General features: G+C 35.0%; 1 protein-coding gene across 2 annotated transcripts in view; it reads right to left on the bottom strand.

Annotated features, from left to right (window-relative positions):
- The window catches only part of LOC149204111 (serine carboxypeptidase-like 44), a 102,415-nt gene that overhangs the window by 32,440 nt on the left and 46,980 nt on the right, over nt 1-22,995 (bottom strand). The window contains exons 1-7 of one of the 2 annotated variants that reach the window (XM_089394645.1): nt 17,911-18,007; nt 17,296-17,403; nt 16,862-16,954; nt 16,496-16,588; nt 16,241-16,326; nt 15,846-16,127; nt 15,529-15,662 (exon numbers count right to left, since the gene is read on the bottom strand). In XM_089394645.1, the coding sequence (XP_089250771.1) occupies nt 15,529-15,662; nt 15,846-16,127; nt 16,241-16,326; nt 16,496-16,588; nt 16,862-16,954; nt 17,296-17,403; nt 17,911-17,959 (845 nt within the window). In that variant the 5' untranslated portion in view covers nt 17,960-18,007. Of the gene's footprint in view, nt 1-15,528; nt 15,663-15,845; nt 16,128-16,240; nt 16,327-16,495; nt 16,589-16,861; nt 16,955-17,295; nt 17,404-17,910; nt 18,008-22,995 lie in introns of those variants that run through there. The other variant, XM_089394644.1, reaches the window with a different exon arrangement.

Raw genomic sequence — 22,995 nt, 5'->3', positions numbered from 1 at the left:
CATGTACATTTAATCTCATATATTCTCCCCTTGGGATCATATCATATACATTTAACTCCATAAATGCTCACTTTGGGGTCATACCATAGTACCCTCCTTCAAAAATATTTCTCCTCAAAGCTTTGTAAGTAGAGCATTTACGTGATGAAACCCTGTAATATAATTTTCTTATTTTCCTGCTTTGTTCTTTTCATTGATGATGATCCATCCATCCAAACTCAATTCTTTTCTATCCTAATCCTTGATGGTTGGTTGTTGCATAATCAATTTCCTTTGATTCCATGTATTGTTGTTGCAACTTCTCCAATTATATGTAGTAGTTGTTGGTCTCTAATAATATCCTATTGAATAATAGTTGTGTGATGCTATGTTCCATGAATATTGATGATTATTCCATCTTCTCCCTCAATAACATTGATATCGATCTTCTTGTCTTCCTTGAAATTATTCCTAGTCGAGAGGATGTTGTTATGGTTTCACATTTGATGGTTTTCCTTCATTCTACACACCCAATACATCTATCTAGTTTTCAGAGACAATGGCATCCTCTATCATCTTTGCTTGGTTTTTTATTACTCTAGCCTCGGAGATAATACCATCATCTTTGACATGTACGTCCTCTACATGAATTTCAACAAATTCAAATATCTTTTGGTGGCCTTCTTGAATATTGTCTTCTTTTTCCTTTTGAATTTGGAGTGTGACCCCATTTATCAACTTGATACATCTTTCTTCAATTCTAGATTGCATTTATAATTTTATCTCCTTAGTATTTAGGTATTCTTCAACCTTTTTTGCAAATTTCCTCTTCAATTTTTGTGGTAATATTTTTATCCCTATTTTTTATTCAGACTCGTGTGTTTGCCTTTTCACCTTCTTAATATCATTAATAAGTACTTGATTATGTTTACATAACCCTTTGATTTCTTCATCTTTCTTTTTCATTCTTCCCTTGACTCGTCATTTTTCAAATTTCCTTTGCTATTATTTTCTTGCTTAAGTTCTTACCCTTTAATGAGTGATTCATTGTGTGATTGCGACTTACACAATTGATCACCTTTGTTCTTAAGGCCTTCCTTTAATTCCTCCTTATCTTTTTGTAATTTGGAAATTTCTTCTTTAGCTTAATTTAATTCATCTTCATTTGCATGCATCACTTTTATTTTTGAGTCCTTGATCTATTTGTCTAAGAAAAAAAATTCAAATACTTCTCATGTGACATCTCATATATTATTAATACTCATCCACCACATCCAAACTTCACCATAAAAATAATCACTTACCTCAAGAGGAGTCTTACCATTTTCCTTTATCATTCTCAACCATTCATTAGGATTGATTTCGTCTTTATCTTCCTCTCCACAAAAATTAAGTATTGCCATTAATTCTTAATTGAGTTCTAATCACAACCCTCAACTCCCAAGATCAATATGTTATCAATAATTATCTCAAATAATTATGATCCTTTCTATAGTACATTATACTATGTTTTATCTTTCCAACTGCTTTTAAATCACTCAATCAAACATCCCAATCAAAAGTTATGATAATTTAAAGTTAACATACATTTTAAAACCCTGATTCAGAGACTATCTTGCTAGTCGACCTCTCCTAATGTATCTCTACAATTTCAACCCTTCTTAGTCTAAAATTTTGGCGTATAGTATTTTGATATCTTCTCCACAATGCCACGGGTAACCAAAATTTGATGTAAAAAAGTGAAATTTATTGTAACTTTAACAAAACATGTTGATTTTTGGCTTTTCTAGAGAGCCAAATTACATTTGATGCCACATGTCCAATTTTTCTGGTATTATTCTAAAATTTGGATCCAAAGCACCATGGATCGTCCCCTTTCCAATGCAACTAGTTACACTCAATTTGGAATTTTACAGAAGTAGATATGCCTATTTTACCCAAAACACCTAATTGAACCTAGTTTTAGGGCTAGTCAAAAACCCTAACTTCCATAGGCTATATCTCAAATAGTATAGAGAATCATAATATGACACTTTTATCAAAAGTACTTCACTACGTCTCCTCAGGCTCCTAGAAAATTTAAAGTTTGAAACTTCACCCAAAAAAAGTTATAGCGAAAATTCTCAAATGATTTGTTTGAGACTAATTTCAAGATTAATCAAAAACCCTGACTTCCATATCTCAAAAAGTGTAGTGAACAAAAACCTAAAATAGTACTTTCATATGTATCCTCAGGATCATAAAAATTTCACAATATGAAACTTCACCAAAAAAAAGTTATGGTTGTTTTACCAAGCACCTATTTGAGACTAGTTTTAAGACTAGTTAAAAACCCTAATTTTCATAAGCTATAACTCCAAAAGTATAGAGAACCAAAACTTGAAATTTTTATCGGAGTTACTTTACCATTTCACTTTATGCTCCCAAAATTTCACTATCTAAAACTTCACAAACAAAAAAAGTTATAACAAAAATGCCAAGGTTACTTGTTTGAAAGAAAAAAGCCACAAGATCATATTCTCTGACACAAAATGTTATGAACCAAAGACTTAAAATATCATAACAAACTAGAGTACACACCATGTACACCAAATCTAAGAGTGGAGCACAACTCCAAGATATATAAGAGAGATGAATTACACAATAACTTTTTAAAGAATAGGAAAACTTCCTCCAAATACCCCAATACATTCATTCCTCCCAATCACGTCCTTAATAAGGACTACATGATCTCTATATATACTATTCACACATTGCACATGTGGCCCCTTTATTATTAGGCCAACCATTGTTACATGTACATTTAACAAATTAACCCTATGTATTCTCCTCTTGGGGTCATATCACATACATTTAAAACCATATATGCCCCCCTTGGGGTCATACCACCACACCTTCAGCGTACTTCAGTATTGAGTCTCACTTGTAGTTACAAGGACTTCCATAGGCTAGAGAATGGAAACATAACTAGCTTGGATTTGAGATATGGTTGTAAGGTATCTGTAGCAATAACTTTGGATTGAAATTTAGGGAATCTGACTTGCAACAGACATAGTAACTTGGCTAAGGATCTCTTTAGTTGGGCCCTGTCATCCCTCAAATTATACAGGAATTGCGACAACGACTCAGGTCGGGGGTTGTCACCCTGATCCCCAACCTCTCCATTCTAGCTATCTCCCAACAGCAGCCTAGGGGCGGTAGACCCTGTGGAAATGAGATGATGAAGGACAAGTTGGGAACCAACGAGTCCGAGAGACATAATTGAGTGTCCTAGCTACCTGGTTAAAATTAGCAAGATTTTAATGATTGGATTAAATTTATATTTGAGACCAGTGCCTTATGGAGTCAACACTCTTTCTTTTTGAATTCAGACCAAGTAACCGAATGGACAACTGCTGCTTGGATGCTTCACTAACTTATATGAAATGCAAATCCTAAGACCTAGGTGAGATGCAAAGATCTTGGTTATTTTTAATTAAATGCCTACTCTAAGTATGACCTTCCCTTAACTGTTTTGAAGCTAGGCTCCAAGGTAGGTTGTGGGAAGGAGGCCAACAGGAAGCAAGCAAGGGCTTGATTAATGATACCTTTTGTTAGGCTCCTATCACACGATGCCTCCGACGCTACAGAGATTGTGGCTCTGATGACTGCAAGGTCACCGTGTTAACCACTGAAGAGTTGCTAAGTCCCTCAAGCTAGATGAGAAGGGTTGCCCTAGAAATCTATCAACCATGCTTATGCTTGGAGGTAAGTTTTTAAATGCAACTAAACTTAGGATGCAATGCACAGATGTTGAGTGAATCTTAGGTTGAGATTTTCTTAATGATCAAGTACTTAGGCTATGATTAAATCTTGAGTTAAGGAAACAAGTACTTGCCAATGATATCAAGAGACGATCTTAACCATAAGAGAATGTGCCAAGTTAACAAGATGCAAAAGGTAACCAAGATGTAATTGATCTCTTATTAGATGACTACAAGATATATGCTCTTAAGAGTAACTTACCAATATGTTCAAAGGGAAGATTACCATCCTCAACAGATATCCAATTAATGACAATAATGGCAATAAGGAAACTTATTCACTTAGGACAATAAAGCCAATGATCTCTTAGAGGCAACGTAAGATACCAATGTCAATTATGAGATTATTAATGTTATCAATCAGCAATTCTTAAGTTAAGACTTCCCAATGCCAATTAGAACAATTTAGGTTTCCAACAAGAGATGCCAATTAACAAGATTGTTCAAGAGATTGATAGCTTAATGCTTAGTGTTCCTCAAACCAACCAGCAATAACAAGTTACCACAATGCCAATGAAACACCAATTCAATTGTAGAGGTGAAAGAACAAAAGATGCCAACATGCTCATATCCAATGGAAACCATTCAACAAGATATTCTTGAGATTGATGTCAAGTGAATTACTTAGTGCAATCTTCAGATTAGGAAACTCACAAGAAACAAAGTGTTAGTATCCTTCTTACGAAATCATAAAACAACTTAATGGAACATTAACCAATGCAAAGAGCCTTTATGCAAGTTATGACATCAAAGAAGCAAGGAATAAATTCTTATGACAGCAGTGAGTTAATTCTATGCCAAACATGCCACAACAGTCCCAAACTTATCAATTTATCTTGATTTAATGAGAGCACTCAGAATGCAACTCCAAACAGAGAGAAATGCCTATGACTGCAAGTGAATGCATGGAGATGATGTAAGCCAATGAAGCAGCCAGTAAGGGAATTAGAATGCAGCCCTTCTAATCCGCTTTGTTAAATACAAAAATTCAATTAGTGATGCAAGGCAAAAGAGAGAAATGCTTAATGAGTTTAGAGTCCTTTGACATGCCACTGTTATGTTATATCAGACCTTGAAATACTTCTCCAAACGACGTAACAGTCATCCAAAATGTATGAAGTGAACCAAACAAATGATTACCCAATTTGCAAACAAACTTCCGATTTTACAAAACTGAAGATTAGTTTTAAGCCACTGCTATATAGTAATTTTAGAGATGTATCTTTAACAATTAAAGGTGAATTTTAAACAGCCCTCAGTTACTGCTGACTTTTATTTAGAGATTTATTATATCTATATCAGATCATGAAATTGATATCTTAATTACCAGCAAATCAAATGGAAAGTATGGACTGTCAAAAGCCTTTTTATGCCATTATTTGCTTATGACCAAACTTTAGAAGAAGGCATTTCAGATCAAAGATTTTCAGACCTCAGAAGCAGTATATCAAACCTCAAAATGCAGATTATGAAGATGCCAAACAAAAATTAGAGAATGTAAATGAAATTAGATGAATGCAGAATTTGTCTTTTAGGCCAATGTCATGAGCTTAATACCACTGCAAACAAATGTTTTCATACTGCAAATGAGGAAAAGTAATGAGAAGAGGAGGGTCAGAACTCAAACCACTTGGCCCAAGGCCTTCCTTTGACGATCCCACCTGTAGACACCAGTGAAATCACTCCAACAGGCGTGCCCACCTGCAATCATAAAATGTTATCTCCAAGACTGCATGAGACCTCTCTTCAGGCCAGCGTTTCTCTTCCTTGGCTGAGCGTTCAGATTCTGGCATGTGGGTATGGTAGATCTGGGCTCAAGGAAGACATATGCATGCCAAAACCCCTTGCGGTCCCTTTCCTTGGTGAAACCCCGGTCAAAATACCTAAGTTACCAAGATTCGGATACGGATACGGATACAGATATGGATATGGATTCGGATACAGATCTGGATCCGCTCAATTTTCGGCAAGGAAACAGCAAGTACAATTAATATAAATATATTTTTATAATAAAAATTTTGATATTAATGTCCAAATTTATTGTGATCACTACCGATCAACAGCAATAGAGTTTATATTATTATTATTATTATTATCCAATTTTAAAGTCACCACCACATGATTTAACTGCTAAGTTTACGAAGGCATATATACTCTACCCCTCTAGTTTTGAACCTGTGACCTCATAGGAGGAAACACATGCTCTTAACCATCAAGCCCACTCAAGCTATATTGTGTTGATGAATTTCGTAAAAAAATATACAATACTTCATAATTAAAGTTGCATTAATTATTTTATAAACATTATACTATTAACTATGATATATTACAAAACTATTTAAATGATAAATAATAATAATTTAATACACATAATAAATTATGTGAATTAAATAATAAGCTTATAATATATAAAAGTTTAATATAAAATATAATGTACAAATTTTAAAACTTGTACATAACAAATTTGATATATTTTAAATAATTTTAATTTATAATATATATGTACAATAAGATAACATTTTTTTTATATTTTGAATAATTAATTTATAATATATATATACACAAAAAATTGCTTTATAAAATTAAAACATTTCTAAACTAATATAAATAAAGTATAACATATTTTAAAAGTTTTATTTTGAATAATTAATTTATAATATATATACACACAAAAAATTACTTTATAAAATTATAACATTTCTAAACTAATATAAATAAAGTATAACATATTTAGAAAGTTTTAATTAAATTAATTTAAATAAAATATAGCATAGCTATAAAAGTATAATTAAATTAATATAAATAAAATATGGCATATTTATAATTAAATTATAATATTATAACATATCTAAAATATATACACCATGTGACTTTACGAGTTCTTTTATAACATTTATGCCGCTGATCTGCGGTTCTTCTACGGCTGATCTGCCGCGGCTGGGTTTTGATCGACTATTTTCTCTGCCACGGTAACCTCTTCAGCAGGACTGGAAACAAGCGCTGGTTGAGATCCATAGATCTGTTTATGGGCCATGCAATCAAAATATGCTAAGGGTTTCTTGCAGATTAAAAAGCTTACTGAGATTCTGCCGCTGGGTTTTAGATCTAATCTTGTGCGGCTAGATCTAGATCTAGATCTAATTTTCTTTGCGGCTAGGTTCTAGATCTAATCTTCTGCGGCTAGATCTAGATCTAATCTTATCTTCTGCTTTTTTTCTCTGTGGCTGAGTTCTACGGGCAAGGAAAATATGGCTCCCAGCTTCGCGAAAATAGCTGCTGGCTCATTTCCGTCCGCTTCTAGAGGGCAAGCTCCTGCCCATATCGTCAGTGAAGCCCCAGCTCCCACTGTCCAGGTGGTCCAGGCCTCACTCGATGAGGCTTTGAAGTTTTCTGAAAGTGCCCTAATCTGTCGGTTCAATGGTTTTTGGCCGCGACTGACAGCTCTCCACAATTGGATCTTGGAGGTATGGAAGCCTGTCATTTCTGATGAAATTAATATCTACCCTTGTGCTAGGGGTTTCTTTATAGTAGATTTTGAAAATCCTGAAAGCAGACAATGTATTCTAGATTCCGGCCCTTGGTTTTGGGAAAAATCAGGCCTATTCATGAAGCCATGGAATCCATCATTCGATCCGTCAACAGCAGTCATAACCTCAGCACCAGTTTGGGTGAGATTGCCAAGTCTACCCTTGCATCTCTGGAACCTCTCCTCGCTAAAAGCCATTGGAAATGCAATTGGGGAATTTTACTGCAGGTGCCCAGAAACAGAGGAATATGCCAGAACCACCTATGCACGCATCTGTGTGGAAATGGACTTCAGCGCTGGATTCCCAGCTGAAATAAACCTAACAAGTAAAGACTATGTGTGGAACCAGAAACTCGATTATGAAAGTGTCCTCTTCAGATGTCAATCTTGCTTTGAGACAGGCCATCTAGCCAAAAATTGCCCAAAAGCCTCCGAGAAAAATTCTGCTAGAAAAAACCACCACAGATCTACATGGTGGGAAGGAGCACAAAAAGAACACTACACTGTCATCAAAGAAGAATACTCTAGAGAAAACTCTGAATCACAAGAAATCGGGCAAGAAAGAAACAACTCTCAAAACAAGCAGGGAGAAAGCCCCACCCAACAATAAAAAAGTGAACTCGACAACCCCTCAAGCATCAACAGTGATGAGGATTTGAATACCGCACAAAATAAATCTTCATTTAACAGCAAAGCAGATCTCCTAGACCAAACTTCTTCTCCGACTACCTTCAAAAGGACGAACACAATGGATCGCGAAGCTAAGACACCAATGTCCCAAGAACCAGAAGAAATGAAGGAGATGCAAGATAAAGGAAGTTGGAAGACCGTAGAGGAAAAAAAAAAGAAAGTTACAGCACCAATCTCGCCAAGAAAGACAAGGAGCCAAATAATTAAAAACTAAGAAAATTATAGGTCCAATAGACCAATTTGGTCTCAATGGACGTTAACCATCATCATCATCATTATCATCATCATCATCATCATCATAAAGTTATAATTAAATTAATGTAAATAAAATATAACATATTTATAATTAAATTAATATTATAACTATATGTAACTATATGAGTTCAAATGTGTGAAACTGCATATGCCTCGCTGATAAATAAAATCCCAGTATCGGCGTCATACTACCAAGTCCCGGCATCATATTACCAAGTCTGTAGATCCCAAAACCAATGATATTAATACCAGTCGCATCATCTTGGTCGTCTTATTCGCTGCACGTGCACGTACTGTCTGAGCTTCCAGCGAGCAGCTATCCGGGTTAGAGTGCAATGCATTGTCGACTACTAGCAAACTGCCAGGTCAAGTTATTACCAAGATATTTTTACTCATTAAAAAACTGTTTTCTAGCGTATCCAAGTGAATCCAGATCCAAATCCGTTTTTGATTCGGGGATTCGCAAATCCATTTCCCAGGGTGAACAGATCCAATAACATAGCAAAATATTGTAAAAAACCCTCAAAACCCTAGTTGAATGAGTGAGAAACTTCCAATTTTCAAAATCGCTTGTCCTTTCCTCAGATCTGTGGGGTTTTCACCTGCAAAGGAACTTTATGTACAAGATCCTAGCAACTAAATCCTCGATCTAGACAACCCATGTTAGATTTATACAAGATATGTACAAAAGAAGTCAGATCTATACAAGGGTTAGAAATTTAAATTATTTACAAAATTTCTATTATACAATATATACAATGATTTATGGCTCTTATAAGCAGATCTATTCATTAAATGCACAATAGATAAAAATAGATGAGTGAAATAATTTAAATGTGTGAGAAATGGTCAAAATCTCTGTAAAATCAATCGTTAGATAAGTCTTGAAATTTAACAAAGTGGGCTCTTAAGCTTTCTTGTCTTGGGAGTTGGCTAGTCCAACCAAAGACTTCCCCTCACACCCAAGATCTGAATCCTTAAAATCTCTACACACTTAAGATCAAGTTATTAGATCAATAGGGGCTAGATAGACACTATAACCCTCAAGATCTAGAGATACCTACTAGATCTATCAAGTTAGAATGCTTTCTCTAAACCCAGTAGCTAATGCAAGATACATGTGCAAATAGCTAATCCAATCAATGGCTAAAGAAAAAATAACTTATAAAATATTATTCAATAGAACATTAAGAACACGATCTAAAAATAAATTACCACAAGAAGCAGAAGAGGAGCCACCATGAATAAACCCCAAAGTCTTCTTTATTATTTCCAACAAAAAAATTATAGCAGCAGAGCTTGACTCAGAACTTCTTTACAAAATTTGTTGTTTTTTGAGAAGCAAATGGCTTTTAATTTATAGATAAATCCTCCAAGTGTAAAATAACGGCTAGTTGGCTTGATCCCCATCAAAAAAATCTCAACCGTTGATAAATGTTTGATCATCCTTTAATCTCCACCATCGAAATTCTTTATTTTTGAGGAATTTTCAAATTTCTCATTTAACCATTTTTTATTAGCTCAAAATTAATTATTTTGAGCTAATTTCCTCAAAAAATTGACTTTGACTTAACCACCAAGGCCCAAGAGTCCAATTTTTCTTGAAAATTTTCAATATTCCCTTGGTGGGGGACCTCCAAAAATTAATTTCTTTGATACATGTTGTCGCCTAGATTGTACAAGTATAGCGACAACTGCTCAGGATGGGGGCTGTCACTTTGATCCCTAACCACTCCGTTCTAGCTATCTCCCAACATCAGGATATGTGGGGTAGTCCCTAAGGAAATGAAGGGAAGGAAAACAAATTGGAAACCAACTTGTTTGGGAGACACGGATGAGTGGCCTAGCTACTTGGTTAAATTTGGCAAGATTAATGATTAGATTAGATTTTAAAATGAGACCAGTGCCTTATGGAGTCAGAATTCTTACTTATTTTAGATCAAAACCAAGTAACTGGATGAACACCAGCTGATTAATATGACAAACTATCCTATATGATATGCAAATCCTATGATCTATGTGTGATGCAAGATCTTGGTTATTTTTAATTATATGCCTAGTCTAAGTAGAACCTTTCCCTTAATTGTTTTGAGAAACAGTCTTCAGAGTAGGTTGTGAAATGGAAACCAATGGAAAGCAAACAGTGGCCTGATTAACGATACCTCCCCCTGTGTTCCACCCACCTAGTGCCTCCGGCGCTACAGAGACTATGGCTCTGACAACTGCACAGTCACTGTCTTAACCATTAAGAAGAATTGAATCCCTCAAGCTAATTGGAAAAGGGTTACCTTAGGAGTCTATAAACCAAGCTTATGCTTGGAGGTAAATTATTGAATGCAAACTAAGTCCTAAGATGTTTACGCAAGATAGATTGAGTGAAGTCTTCTTGAGTTAAGATTGTTTATGTTATTTAAGTACTTAGTGTCAATTATCTTATAGCCAAAGTACTTGATAATGATTAGATAACAATCTTAAGACAAGATAGATGCTTAAAGATATAAGTGCCGATATTCAACAATATTCCAAAAGATGCTTAGAAAATTCCAAATGACCAATGTTGAGATACTTACTTAGAATGATAAGCAATGACACTTAAGATGCCAAATGCTTAAGATAAACAACCAAGATATTAAAGTCTCTTAAGATTATGATCTCTAACTTAGCGCAATGATCCAATGATTTCTTAGCAATGCCTCAATTAGATGTCAAACACAATGATGTTGATTAGATCTCAAGTGTTAAAGCAACTTATACCAATCACAAGATTAGAGATTTAGAGCTCAAGTGTAGGAGTGTTTTTAGTGCAAAATTCAAAAAAAAAAAATTGTAAACTTAGAATGAGACAAGCAAGTGTTAGATCAAATCAGCAGTAATACTTCAAAAAATTTCAACAATGTATTAGACTTATGACAGCAGCAAGAAAGTCACTTTATATCATAGCATTTACCCAACATAAAAAGCATAAAATTTTCCAATGGCTAGCAAATGCAAATTTATGTATTTAGCCCACTTTATGATGATGTATTCAGTAATATATCAGATCTGAAACAAATTATTCCAGTAGTAAACAAACCAACAGATCAGCGAGCTAATGATACTAAAATCAATGCCTAATATGCCCAAAAATAGGAAAATTTTACCGAAATTAAAAAAATCAAATTTTGAGCGCTCTTTAAATGTGTGATTCAAAAAATTGAAGACTTGATTTGGTAATTTACGCAGAAAATTCCAGCAAACAAATTTTTAGATCTAGGCTAAATCTAAGATGCCTAAGTGGCCAAAATTTAAGAAAAATCAAAATTTGCACTTTTAAGTGATTTTAATCAATTCAAATGTGATTTTATGGCTCTTATATCACTGTTATTACTATTGTAATAAAACAGAGGCAAAATGAGGGTTTAGAGATCAAACCCTAGGCCCAAGGCCTTGAAGATCAACTTGCCCAAGTAACCCAGAAATTCTTCAATGATCTTGCACCTGAAAACACAAGTTTTTGAAAAAAATTATCCTGCAAAACCACCAAGGAATCAATCTTGAAAATTTCAGATATGGGACTAGGGGAAACTAGGCCAAGGAGGGGCAACACTAGGCTTGAAAGGACTAGCGTTGAGGTAAGAGGAGGCTAGGAGAGCAGATCAAGGGTCAAAGAGGCAAGAGGAGACCGAAAAAGGCTAACGCTGGAGAAGAAGAGCCTCAAAAGGTTGGAGGTTTGCCAAAAAGGGGCAAACGGCTAGGGTTTAAGGGCTAAAAATCCCATGGCTAACCCTAAGACAGCCATCTAGGGTCTCAAAGGGTGGTCGAGACTCCTTAATCCCATGGCTAGGCTACTTAAGGCCTCAAAACCCCAACGTGGGGGCTTGAAGGGAGGACCAAGGCCCTTGGAGGCTACGGCTTGCCTCCAAGAGGCCAGAAAGATTGACACAGGGGGTTATTAGGTTGACATTGGACAAGAGAATGAGGATGTTGGTCTTCTGAGGGCTGGATTTGGGCCCAAGAGGCCTAAAAAGTGAAACCCTCCCTTTAGAAAACCAGAAAGAAAAAATAATAATAATAATAATAATCTCCTCTAAATCTGAATTTTGTTGCAAAATCTTCAATGAGTAACCCTGCAAAATTTTCTAGAGACTATATCTTACCCTCAAGGGCTTAGATCTAGCTCTACTTCAGCTTGGTCTCTTCATTCAACCTGCAAAAAATGAAAATAAAACACCCAAACCCCAAATATATACAAAAATTCTCAAAACCCCAATAAGCAGAAATAATTTACAAATTATTTTATAAATATACAAATTAACAAGGATTTTGAAAATTTAATCTTTTGAGAAATAAAAAGTTTATGGCTATTTTTTTTGATAAATGGCTAAAAACGCTTCAAAAACCCCATGCGCACTATAGCCTTAGCGAAGATCTAATCCACCACATAAATATTCAAGATCCAAGGAAAATGATCCTTGCTCACAGTTTGTGAACTTGGAGACCAAGGACTGAAGTACCTGCAAAGACTATGTATTTATCTCAAAATAATCATATATTAGCACAACATAAGAAAGTTCGTAGTCACTACAGAGTACAGACCACAAATCAGTGAACATGGACACCTCGAGTTGCACCCCAAAGTCTTTATTATGATAGAAAAAATAGTTCACAACAGGAAAATAGTTTACACAAATGCTTCAGCAGCAATTTCTTAGCCAGAAATTGGATGGCTAGAGACTCAAATGACTCTCTAATATATAAATAAATCCTCCAAGTGAAAAATAATAGCTAGTTTTCTTGATCCTTGTCAAAATAATCTTCTTTGTCAAAAAATATTTGATCATCTTTTAATCTTAGCCGTTGAATTTTTATTTTTGAGGAATTTTCAAATTTATCATTTAATTCCATTTTAATTAGCTCAAAATTAATTATTTTGAGCTAATTTCCTCAAAATTTTGACTTTGACTTAACCACCAAGGCCCAAGGGTCCAATCTTTCTTGAAATATCTAATATTCTCTTGGTGGAGGACCTCCGAAAATTAATTATTTTAAGACCCACGAATTTTTCATTTAGAAAATCTAATTTTCCTAAGACATTTTAATTTGCCTCTAATTAATTAAATTTCTGCCTTAGGATTTTAATTTAATTTGCCAAAAAATTTAATTAATTGACACATGAAGGAATTAATTATTTTTTCCATCCTCTAATATTTTAACTATAGTGTCTAAGTATGAGGGACCATGCATTAAATTATTTTTTACATAAGATTTACAATTTCAAACCTCAAAGAGGGAATACCTGTTCGACTTAGACCCTCAAATTACATACCCAATTCTGCAACACAATATGAGCTAGTAGACCAAGTGATTTGTAATAAAATAATTTAGCCAAATAGCTTAAATTATTCTCAAATCACTTTTACATAAGACGCAACTAGAACACTAGGACTCACTTAAGACTTTGACGAAGAATTACACTCTAGCTTTGGAGTGAGGCTGGAAGGAAAAACTTTGCCGACCATCCATGTTTAAAAACACAAATGAATCAGTGAGACGAAAACATCCTAAGATGAAACTTTCGCCAAAATAATAGGCTTACCTAGGTTGTTACATACATTTATGGTCTTACTAGCACCATTTACATTACATAACTTACACAATGGGTTTACAATGACATATGAATTACTAATAGATGATCCAATCTTGTTGAAAAAGTTTGGCACTTCCGCTTCCTTGGAACTTTGACAAAATGTGTGCAACAATACCCACGAATTTTTTCACTTGAAGAATTTAATTTCTCTAGGACTTTAATTTTGACACAAATTAATTAAATTTCCGGCTTAAGATTTTAATTTATTTTTTGCCAGAGATTTTAATTAATTGACACTTGAGGGGATTAAACATTTTTTCCACTCTCTAATATTTTGGCCATGGTGTCTAAGTATGAGGGACCATGCACTAAATATTTTTTACATAAGATAATTATATTTCAACCCTCAAAAGAGGAAACATGTTCGTTATAAACCCACAATTTATTACCCAATTCTGCAACTCAATATGATCTAGTAGACCAAGTGATTTGTAATAAAATAATTTAGCCAATTAGCTTAAATTATTCTCAAATCACTTTACAAAATGCTCGACTAAAACACTAAGACTCACCTAAGACCTTGACAATAAATTTCACCCTAACTTTGGGGTGAGTCTGGAGGGAAAAACTTTATCGATTATACGTGTTTAGAAACACAGATGAATCAGTGAGACGAAAAAACCTCCTAGGATGAAATTTGTTGCCAAAATAATAGGTTTACCTAGGTTCTTATATACATATATGGTCTTATTAGCATCATTTACATTAAAATTTTGCACAATGGGTTTACAATTCTAATAAACTAACGATGATGAATCTAGGATATCTCGCTGCTCAAACATGATGGAATCCTTTGCAAAAATGTGTATTGGTATAGGGTAGCTGACACAGAGTGGTCAACAAGCCCTACCAAGGAATCTTACTCGTAACCGACAAAAATACTTAGTAGAGGATCACATCGGAATTGTGGTCGAGGAGTCGGACTCATAGCTGAGTTAGGAACTCAAACTCACTGGAGATTTGCATTTTACATTGTTGAGAGTTAAATCCAAGCTGTGCATGAACCTATCCAGACAGAAGGATTTGGACCAAATTCAAGCCTCAGTTTTCTAAAAGGAATATCTCATTATTATCACGATATTCTCAACTTGAGGGTGGCATCTTAGTTGTACTTCCAATGGTTGGAAGAATAACATAACACTCTACAACATTGTTCCTCCATTGTAGCTCACAACTGTGTTATCTTTTCATTCCATGTTTTCTTATTAGGCATGATGAAATGCTACTAATGTTAAAAGGTGAAACCCATAAATAAAATGCGAGTTATTCCATGTTTTCTTATTAGATGATAAAATGCTACTAATGTTAAATGGTGAAACCCATAAATAAAATGCGAGTTATTCCATGTTTTCTTATTAGATGATAAAATGCTACTAATGTTAAATGGTGAAACCCATAATAAAATGCTACTAATGTTAAATGGTGAAACCCATAATAAAATGCCAGTTATGATAAATGGTCAATGCAATTGATTTGTGAAAGAAAACATCATTGCTAAGTTTGAATTTAATGCCCTTACTAGAAGAAAGTTTGATATTGGAATTTCCCCAATATTTATGACCAAAAAGGATAAAGCATCAAGTCCTTACAAGATCCTATCTACAAAATTCAACAATAAAACAGACTAGTCTGGGTGGTGATCAACTCACTTGCTGCACATACTCCAAGGATATGGTAATTTAGTTGTGTTTGCATGCAATGCATTTTGAACCTCTGGCAAGTTGAGATAAAATAGCCTCTCAGAAGACATACAAACATCAACCCCTAGGCTCATTTTGGTTACCTATTACATAACATATGCCACAAAGCACTAGTCATATTTTTGATGCAAAGGAAATAGGCATTAATTACTTGGGCACCTTCTAATAAAAATGACTTAAAAACCCACATGTTTACAGTGTGCACACAGCATAGATAGAATGAAAAGAAATGTAATATGACCATTCAAATGGAATAAAAACTTTACCGTTTTTCTTAACAGAAGCTCCTGCTCAACAAGGGATGGATAACAAACATCAATTATCACATCATACGAATTGACATAGTCTCCAACCTCTTCACTTCCTTGATTCATTGCTACGATACACTCAATATCTGTACTGTTGGTAACATCATACATAGCAGAAACATTGAAGCTACAATAATTTGTGATGGCCTTATTGGTCTCATCAGAAATTAGTCCATGTGACCACAAATATTTCCAGCCTGCTGCTTGGTTCACATCAAGCTTAAGGAGCGGGTTTCCAATCTGTAAGTGAACTCAATTGGAATAAACCTCAGATATGTAAATGAAAATTTGAATCAGACAATATTGGTGAAATTTATGATTAGGAAGCTCATTGGATTAAAATTTCCACTTACCGCAATTCCCTTGATGTTGAACTTAAAAACTCTAGCCTTTTCATTGTAATCAAGCAAAAGATCTGCCAATTGTGGTATATAATGCCCTGATTGACAATTAAACCTTATTAGGTATCTACTAATAATACCGCATTCAAGTTAAGTAACAGAGAACACTTGAATCACTTTATAAAGGAGTTAAATCTTCAGTAACCAAGACATTTGCATGACGCCAAATTTGCAGAGGCGTTTCAAAAATTAAAGGATGTGCCTAACCTGCATAGCTTTCTCCAGTCAGGAAAAAGTCTCTCGATCTATATTCAGGGAACTTTTCAAACCACTTGAAAAGAAATACCTGCATATCCGCAGCTGTATCCACCAAGTATTAAACAAAAACAGATGCAAAATGAAAAGTTGAACATTCTCACAAGAACATAATACATGACAAACAACCTAAAATAATGTTATATTAATGATTGTCAATCAAATCCGTGATCCATTAGATACAAATTCCCTATCTCGTCACCATCCATATTAACTTCCATCTCTTACTGCAAATAGGATATATGTAATTTCAACAAAACTGATCTCCTTTAACTCATGAAAAGATATGTTAAAATGAAGAGAAAAAGAATTGCTTACCTGTTGAAGCGTCATCACATGTGTAGTCTGAGCTAGTATTTGAATATGACCATCCAACTCCAGCAGGAGATTCCACAAAAAGGAGGTTTGATACTATATATATGGTGTCATGTCACATATATGTTTAGTAAAATGAATGAATGCCCTCGCAGAAGATTGTATTCCAAAGATCACCATAGCATCAGTCCCAAATCAGTGTTGTTTGAACATTGCGTAATAAAATAAAGAATCAGCATATTCATGGTAAAGTAAAAGGAATAATGCAAGCAAATAACACTTGAACAGAAATCAAGTATAATATTTGGTTCATAAAGATAAATGTGCAATCATGGATTACAAAAGTACCAGAGATGACATTGATTCATTACATTTCTATATTTAGTTGCTGATATGTATTCAATTCAAACTTTGAACAAGGAAATAGGTAATAAAACCTTTGTTCCAAGAATGGGAATTTCTGATAAGTCCTCTGCCATCTCCTCTTGGATAAAAGGGACCAAGCTCCATAAAAGCACCCCCTCCAATTGATGAACATCCTGGGCCTATATTGGTAAATGTTTTAGTGCGCATAAAATCATTTCATGCATTGTAACACAAAATAGCGTAAGAATTAATGCATGACACTCAAGGCTTTCTACATTCAATTGTGCTAATTATTTTCTTTCAATCGAGTGCATATATATATATATATATATCAGAATTTTAAGTACTTAGAATATGTCCAAGGAAAGTAAAGATCAAGTAGAACTAATGAAAAACTTCACTAGAAGATATTTTATTATTTAACAATCACAAACGTAACTTGAACAGAAAGCAGTTTGACCTTATCAAATACACCATTTTCATTCAAGATCACTTTAACATCGACCACATATTCTGTTTTTCAAATTTTTCCCATTACAGCAAAGTACTAAACCCTTAGACTACTGCCAAGAAGCAAAACCAATACGAAAAGAGAAATTTCTCAATCTAATGGTAAACATATAGCATCCCAGCAAATGTGATTTGTCAGATTATCTTAACAAAAAATGCATATCTTGGAAGCTCACATCCATCTTGTATTGGAGTAAATGTAGATGGGAGGATTCTCAACCCCATTCTCCACCTCCGTCCCTGAAGAAACCACTGATATCACATGATTTTTCAGATATTTTTACTCCCACTTCTAAAATGATTGCACAAATAGAAGTGTAACAACCCATCTAATTGACCCATTAATAAAAACGTTAAACTTTATAATATATGAATATATCTATATATATACATTATATTTTATGATATATAGTTAGACTTTACAAATATAATTTAAAAAAATATATATATCATTAAATGTTTATAACATATTTTGAAATGTTATAAGTATATATATATCATTAAATATTTATAACATATACTTGATAAAATGTTATAAGTAAAAATCATTTAATGTTTATAAAATATATTAAATGAAATGTTATAAGAAATATCATTAAAGTTATACCATGTATTAAAGAAATGTCATGAATATATATATAAGTTAAAGTTATGAACTTATGCAATAACGTGTCAACGTAGATATCAATCAAACTATATATATATATCAGATATAAGGGATCGTATAAAGAATATCTGAACTCATAAAGACTACCCTACCTACTGAGGATTTATTACAAAGAAATATCGCAGAGAGACATGAATGCTGAGAGGCGGTGGCTGCAAGTGGGAGGGCGGCCACCGCCAGGCGAGGGGATATATAGCAGAAGCCTGAGCCGGGAGCAGGGGGGCGGAAAAACGAGAGAAGTATAGACTCATTAGCAGGAAACCCGGAGAAGAGATTTTACAGTGGAAGAGCTTTGAGTGATCTGAGTTCTGGGCACGGAGGGACAGAGAGCCTCTGTGGAGAGCTTCTCTGGATCGGGCAACCAGGTTGCTCTGTCTGGTCGGGTGGTATTGGCCATCTCGAAATTGAATCAAAGGATTACCAGTTCAGCAGCGGAATCGGAAGTCGGCAAGCAGCTCAGGTAGGTGCAGATTCCAATTTTATGTATCACTGTTTTCAAATTTCTTATGCGTGTCTATCTGGTTACTGTAAATACGAATTTAGACCACTACACATGGTATCAGAGCCTTGGTAAGTATGTGGAAACCATCATCTGTAGCCCTGATACTATGATAAGGGAGTAGCCCTGATACTACTGGAGGGGTGGAGGTGTTATCCACCGTTTATCCTCCGAATCCTGGAGTCATGGGAGGACTGTGCGAGTCACGCTCCCCTAGACGTGTGATGATGACTGTCGGATGCCTACTGGGAATCAGGTCGGTATAGCCGACGCTGTTACCTTCGTGTTATGAATGGTGAGGTCAGTAAATCGACGCCATGGCATACTCTAGTAGAGGACGGATAGGATGGGAGCAGAAGAGATTAGGGAGGAAAGGATGAGTTTGAATAGCTTGGGGACCTGGATAGATAAGGGCATACCTATTAAAACCTTGAACCTAAAGCTCTAACTTCGGGACGAAGTTTTCAGAAGGGGGAATGTATGTAACAACCCATCTAATTGACCCATTAATAAAAACGTTAAACTTTATAATATATGAATATATCTATATATATACATTAAATTTTATGATATATAGTTAGACTTTACAAATATAATTTAAAAAATATATATATATCATTAAATGTTTATAACATATTTTGAAATGTTATAAGTATATATATATCATTAAATATTTATAACATATACTTGATAAAATGTTATAAGGAAAAATCATTTAATGTTTATAAAATATATTAAATGAAATGTTATAAGAAATATCATTAAAGTTATACCATGTATTAAAGAAATGTCATGAATATATATATAAGTTAAAGTTATGAACTTATGCAATAACGTGTCAACGTAGATATCAATAAAACTATATATATATCAGATATAAGGGATCGTATAAAGAATATCTGAACTCATAAAGACTACCCTACCTACTGAGGATTTATTACAAAGAAATATCGCAGAGAGACATGAATGCTGAGAGGCGGTGGCTGCAAGTGGGAGGGCGGCCACCGCCAGGCGAGGGGATATATAGCAGAAGCCTGAGCCGGGAGCAGGGGGGCGGAAAAACGAGAGAAGTATAGACTCATTAGCAGGAAACCCGGAGAAGAGATTTTACAGTGGAAGAGCTTTGAGTGATCTGAGTTCTGGGCACGGAGGGACAGAGAGCCTCTGTGGAGAGCTTCTCTGGATCGGGCAACCAGGTTGCTCTGTCTGGTCGGGTGGTATTGGCCATCTCGAAATTGAATCAAAGGATTACCAGTTCAGCAGCGGAATCGGAAGTCGGCAAGCAGCTCAGGTAGGTGCAGATTTCAATTTTATGTATTACTGTTTTCAAATTTCATATGCGTGTCTATCTGGTTACTGTAAATACGAATTTAGACCACTACACATGGTATCGGAGCACTGTTCAAACCTTCGGACCTCCCAACCCTACGCTCCTGTACACGCTTCCTCTCCTTCTATGAATCCGTTACCCGAATTTCCCATGAATGATTGAGACTGTGAAGAAGCCCCAGAGAATAATCGTATTGATCTTCACATTCTGCTTCAGACTTGATGAATTGGGATAAACACCTTTCGAGAATAGAGTTTGGGTATCTAAATTGGCAACAAGCCACCTGTGGTGTGAAAACCATCTGCGGAATCCGAAAACAAATCCACCTGCGCTGTGGAGTCCATCCGAAATTTAAAACAAAAAAGGGTTTTGAGAACTGTCCAGATAGTCGCCTAAAGAGATCTTGAAGTTCAAATCCTTGTTTCAACAGTATGCACGAGCAATACGCCTCTCACTCTATAAATATATAGACAGCAAAATAACTTGAATGGTTTTGCCGGCACGGAATCGAAGATCTATATCACCAAATAAACCCAAGCTTTATCAACGGACGCTGCTGGACTTGGGCGTGGTTATCACAACCCGACACAAGCTGCCGATCCGTTCCGATAGTCTTCGGTGAAATACTCCTTTGGCAGGGTATTTTCGGTGAACCCACAGTATATCGCGCGGAAAAACCTGATTCAGATTTAATACATTTCATTTCTCATTCTTTCGAGTCAAAGTTTTACCTTTGGCTCTTTCCTCTAGGACTTCGTCATATCGACTGCGGATCCCTAATTCAGTTTTCGATCAACGTCAACGTTTTTTTTTTGGGATTCATTTTATCAGAGTTTCGTTGTTTAAATTCATCGATTCACTCCATCAATTTTTGCATTACAGATTCGTATACGCTCAATTTCTTTATTCCAGAACACCGTCTCTCATATCTGAATTATTCTTTTGCTCTCCGCGTGTGTCAAAATTGCTTTGATCTATCTTGAGGGAATGTACACAGCCTTGGTTGAAGTAACTGGACATCTTATCTCTTCATATTGTTAATTAACTTAGGTCCAAGAGCTATCGATTTTTCCCAATACCGGTTTCTACACTTTTCAGGATTCTCAAATACTTTTCTGGGTCCTCTGCAGTTAGGGACCAGAACTCTGAATTCTCACAGATGCAAAAATGTTGAACGCGAATTTTCTGGGATTACAAGTTTATTTTAAATTAAAATGAAACAGGTCGTGTACCGTGTTAACTAGCATATAATCTGATGTTGTGTCGATGTTGGACAGTTATTCGGTATATGGTGTCGTATTGTTATAATGTGCTTTGGCATGGTGCGCCTTGAAAGAAAATATAAAATTGTGTGTGTGCATCTCTTAAATAAAGAATATTGATATTTATAAGAACAAAGGAAATTACATCAAGTTTATTCAAAACAATTATATTTTATATATGCACAACTAAAGCACAATACACAATGATCCTCCATTTGTGGTAATAAGTTGAGTATGTCTTTCTTGTGATCTACGTGAGTACTGTTATAAATCTGCTGGGTTTACTTTACTGGTTTAGGGTTTGTTGAAGTTAATTCAGTGTTACAGAAGGATCTGTGTGCACTGTGGAAATAGATATAGTGTTTAGGTGCAGTGATGATGTGCAGTCAGGTAGCACTGCCATAAATAAAGTACAATGTATGGATCATGTGATATAGACATGCCCAGTCATGATAATTATGATTTATACTTAATATTTCAGTAGGCAATATTATTTTAGTTACTAAGTTAGGAGTTAGAAATGCAAAACTCTGTTCATTATTGGAAAATCATAGTCCATAGCTGTAAAACTCTAACCAGGAGAAATAAACTATCCACAAATCATATCCTCTGCTCAAAAAAAAAAAAAAAAAAAAAGAAACAATGCCGCAAGCAAGCAGCTGTCCTCTGTTTAAAGGTTCACTGCCTGTGCTCTCCATCAGAGAGAAATGCTGTTAACTCCTTAAACTGCATGTCCTAGATTATTCGTTCTTTTCATGAAAGACAGTTAAACTTTTAAAAAAATCTAAGCCTCCTCTTACAAGTCAGTTTCCATCACAGTTACACCATTGCTGCACCTTCACTAAAGTCATCCCTGTTGTACCTTCATTGAGGTCACCATTGCTGTACCTTTATTGAGATCATAACAATGTGGTCTTTATGATAGCTACACCAAGATAGGGATCAGGACCTTGTCTTCATAAAAGAACAAGATCATGACTGCTATTTTCACCAAGATCTTGACTGTGTCTAGAATGCCAAAATGTATAACTGTGAGGTCACAATCATGCCGAGATTGTGACTGTGCAATGCTAAGAGTGCCATATACTTAAATAAATTAAGTTCAGCAATTAAATTGAGTATGTATAATGGTAGCCACTAAAAACTATACGTTATAATAGTGGTTCATGTTTTAATCCATGGCCAGCTCATATCACTCATTAGGCGCTTAATATTAATATATATATATCAAACTGTTGGGAAATAATATATATTGTAAATGTGCTATAAAAGTGCCTCAAATTCCTCTGCCCAGAGCAGCTGTAGTGTTGGTCTGTGCAGGCATTAAAATAAGTGCTCACCTGTATAAGGGTGTGACATTCTGCCCTTAGGTTTTTGTCATGGCAGGAAACCATAAATTAGCACACTTCCATCACCCGAAGGAAGAACTACTTCTGAGTTGATTACTTCTGACTTTTGGAAATTCAATTAGCTAATCCATGCGCCAATCAGTAGAGGCACCAG

This window comes from Pinus tabuliformis, chromosome 1_2 (genome assembly GCF_031772625.1).
Source record: "Pinus tabuliformis cultivar Carrire ecotype Pingquan chromosome 1_2, CPIR1, whole genome shotgun sequence".
Classification (NCBI taxonomy): domain Eukaryota; kingdom Viridiplantae; phylum Streptophyta; class Pinopsida; order Pinales; family Pinaceae; genus Pinus; species Pinus tabuliformis.
The sequence above is the reverse complement of the archived record's forward strand: the minus strand, read 5'-3'. Positions and strand labels throughout refer to the sequence as shown.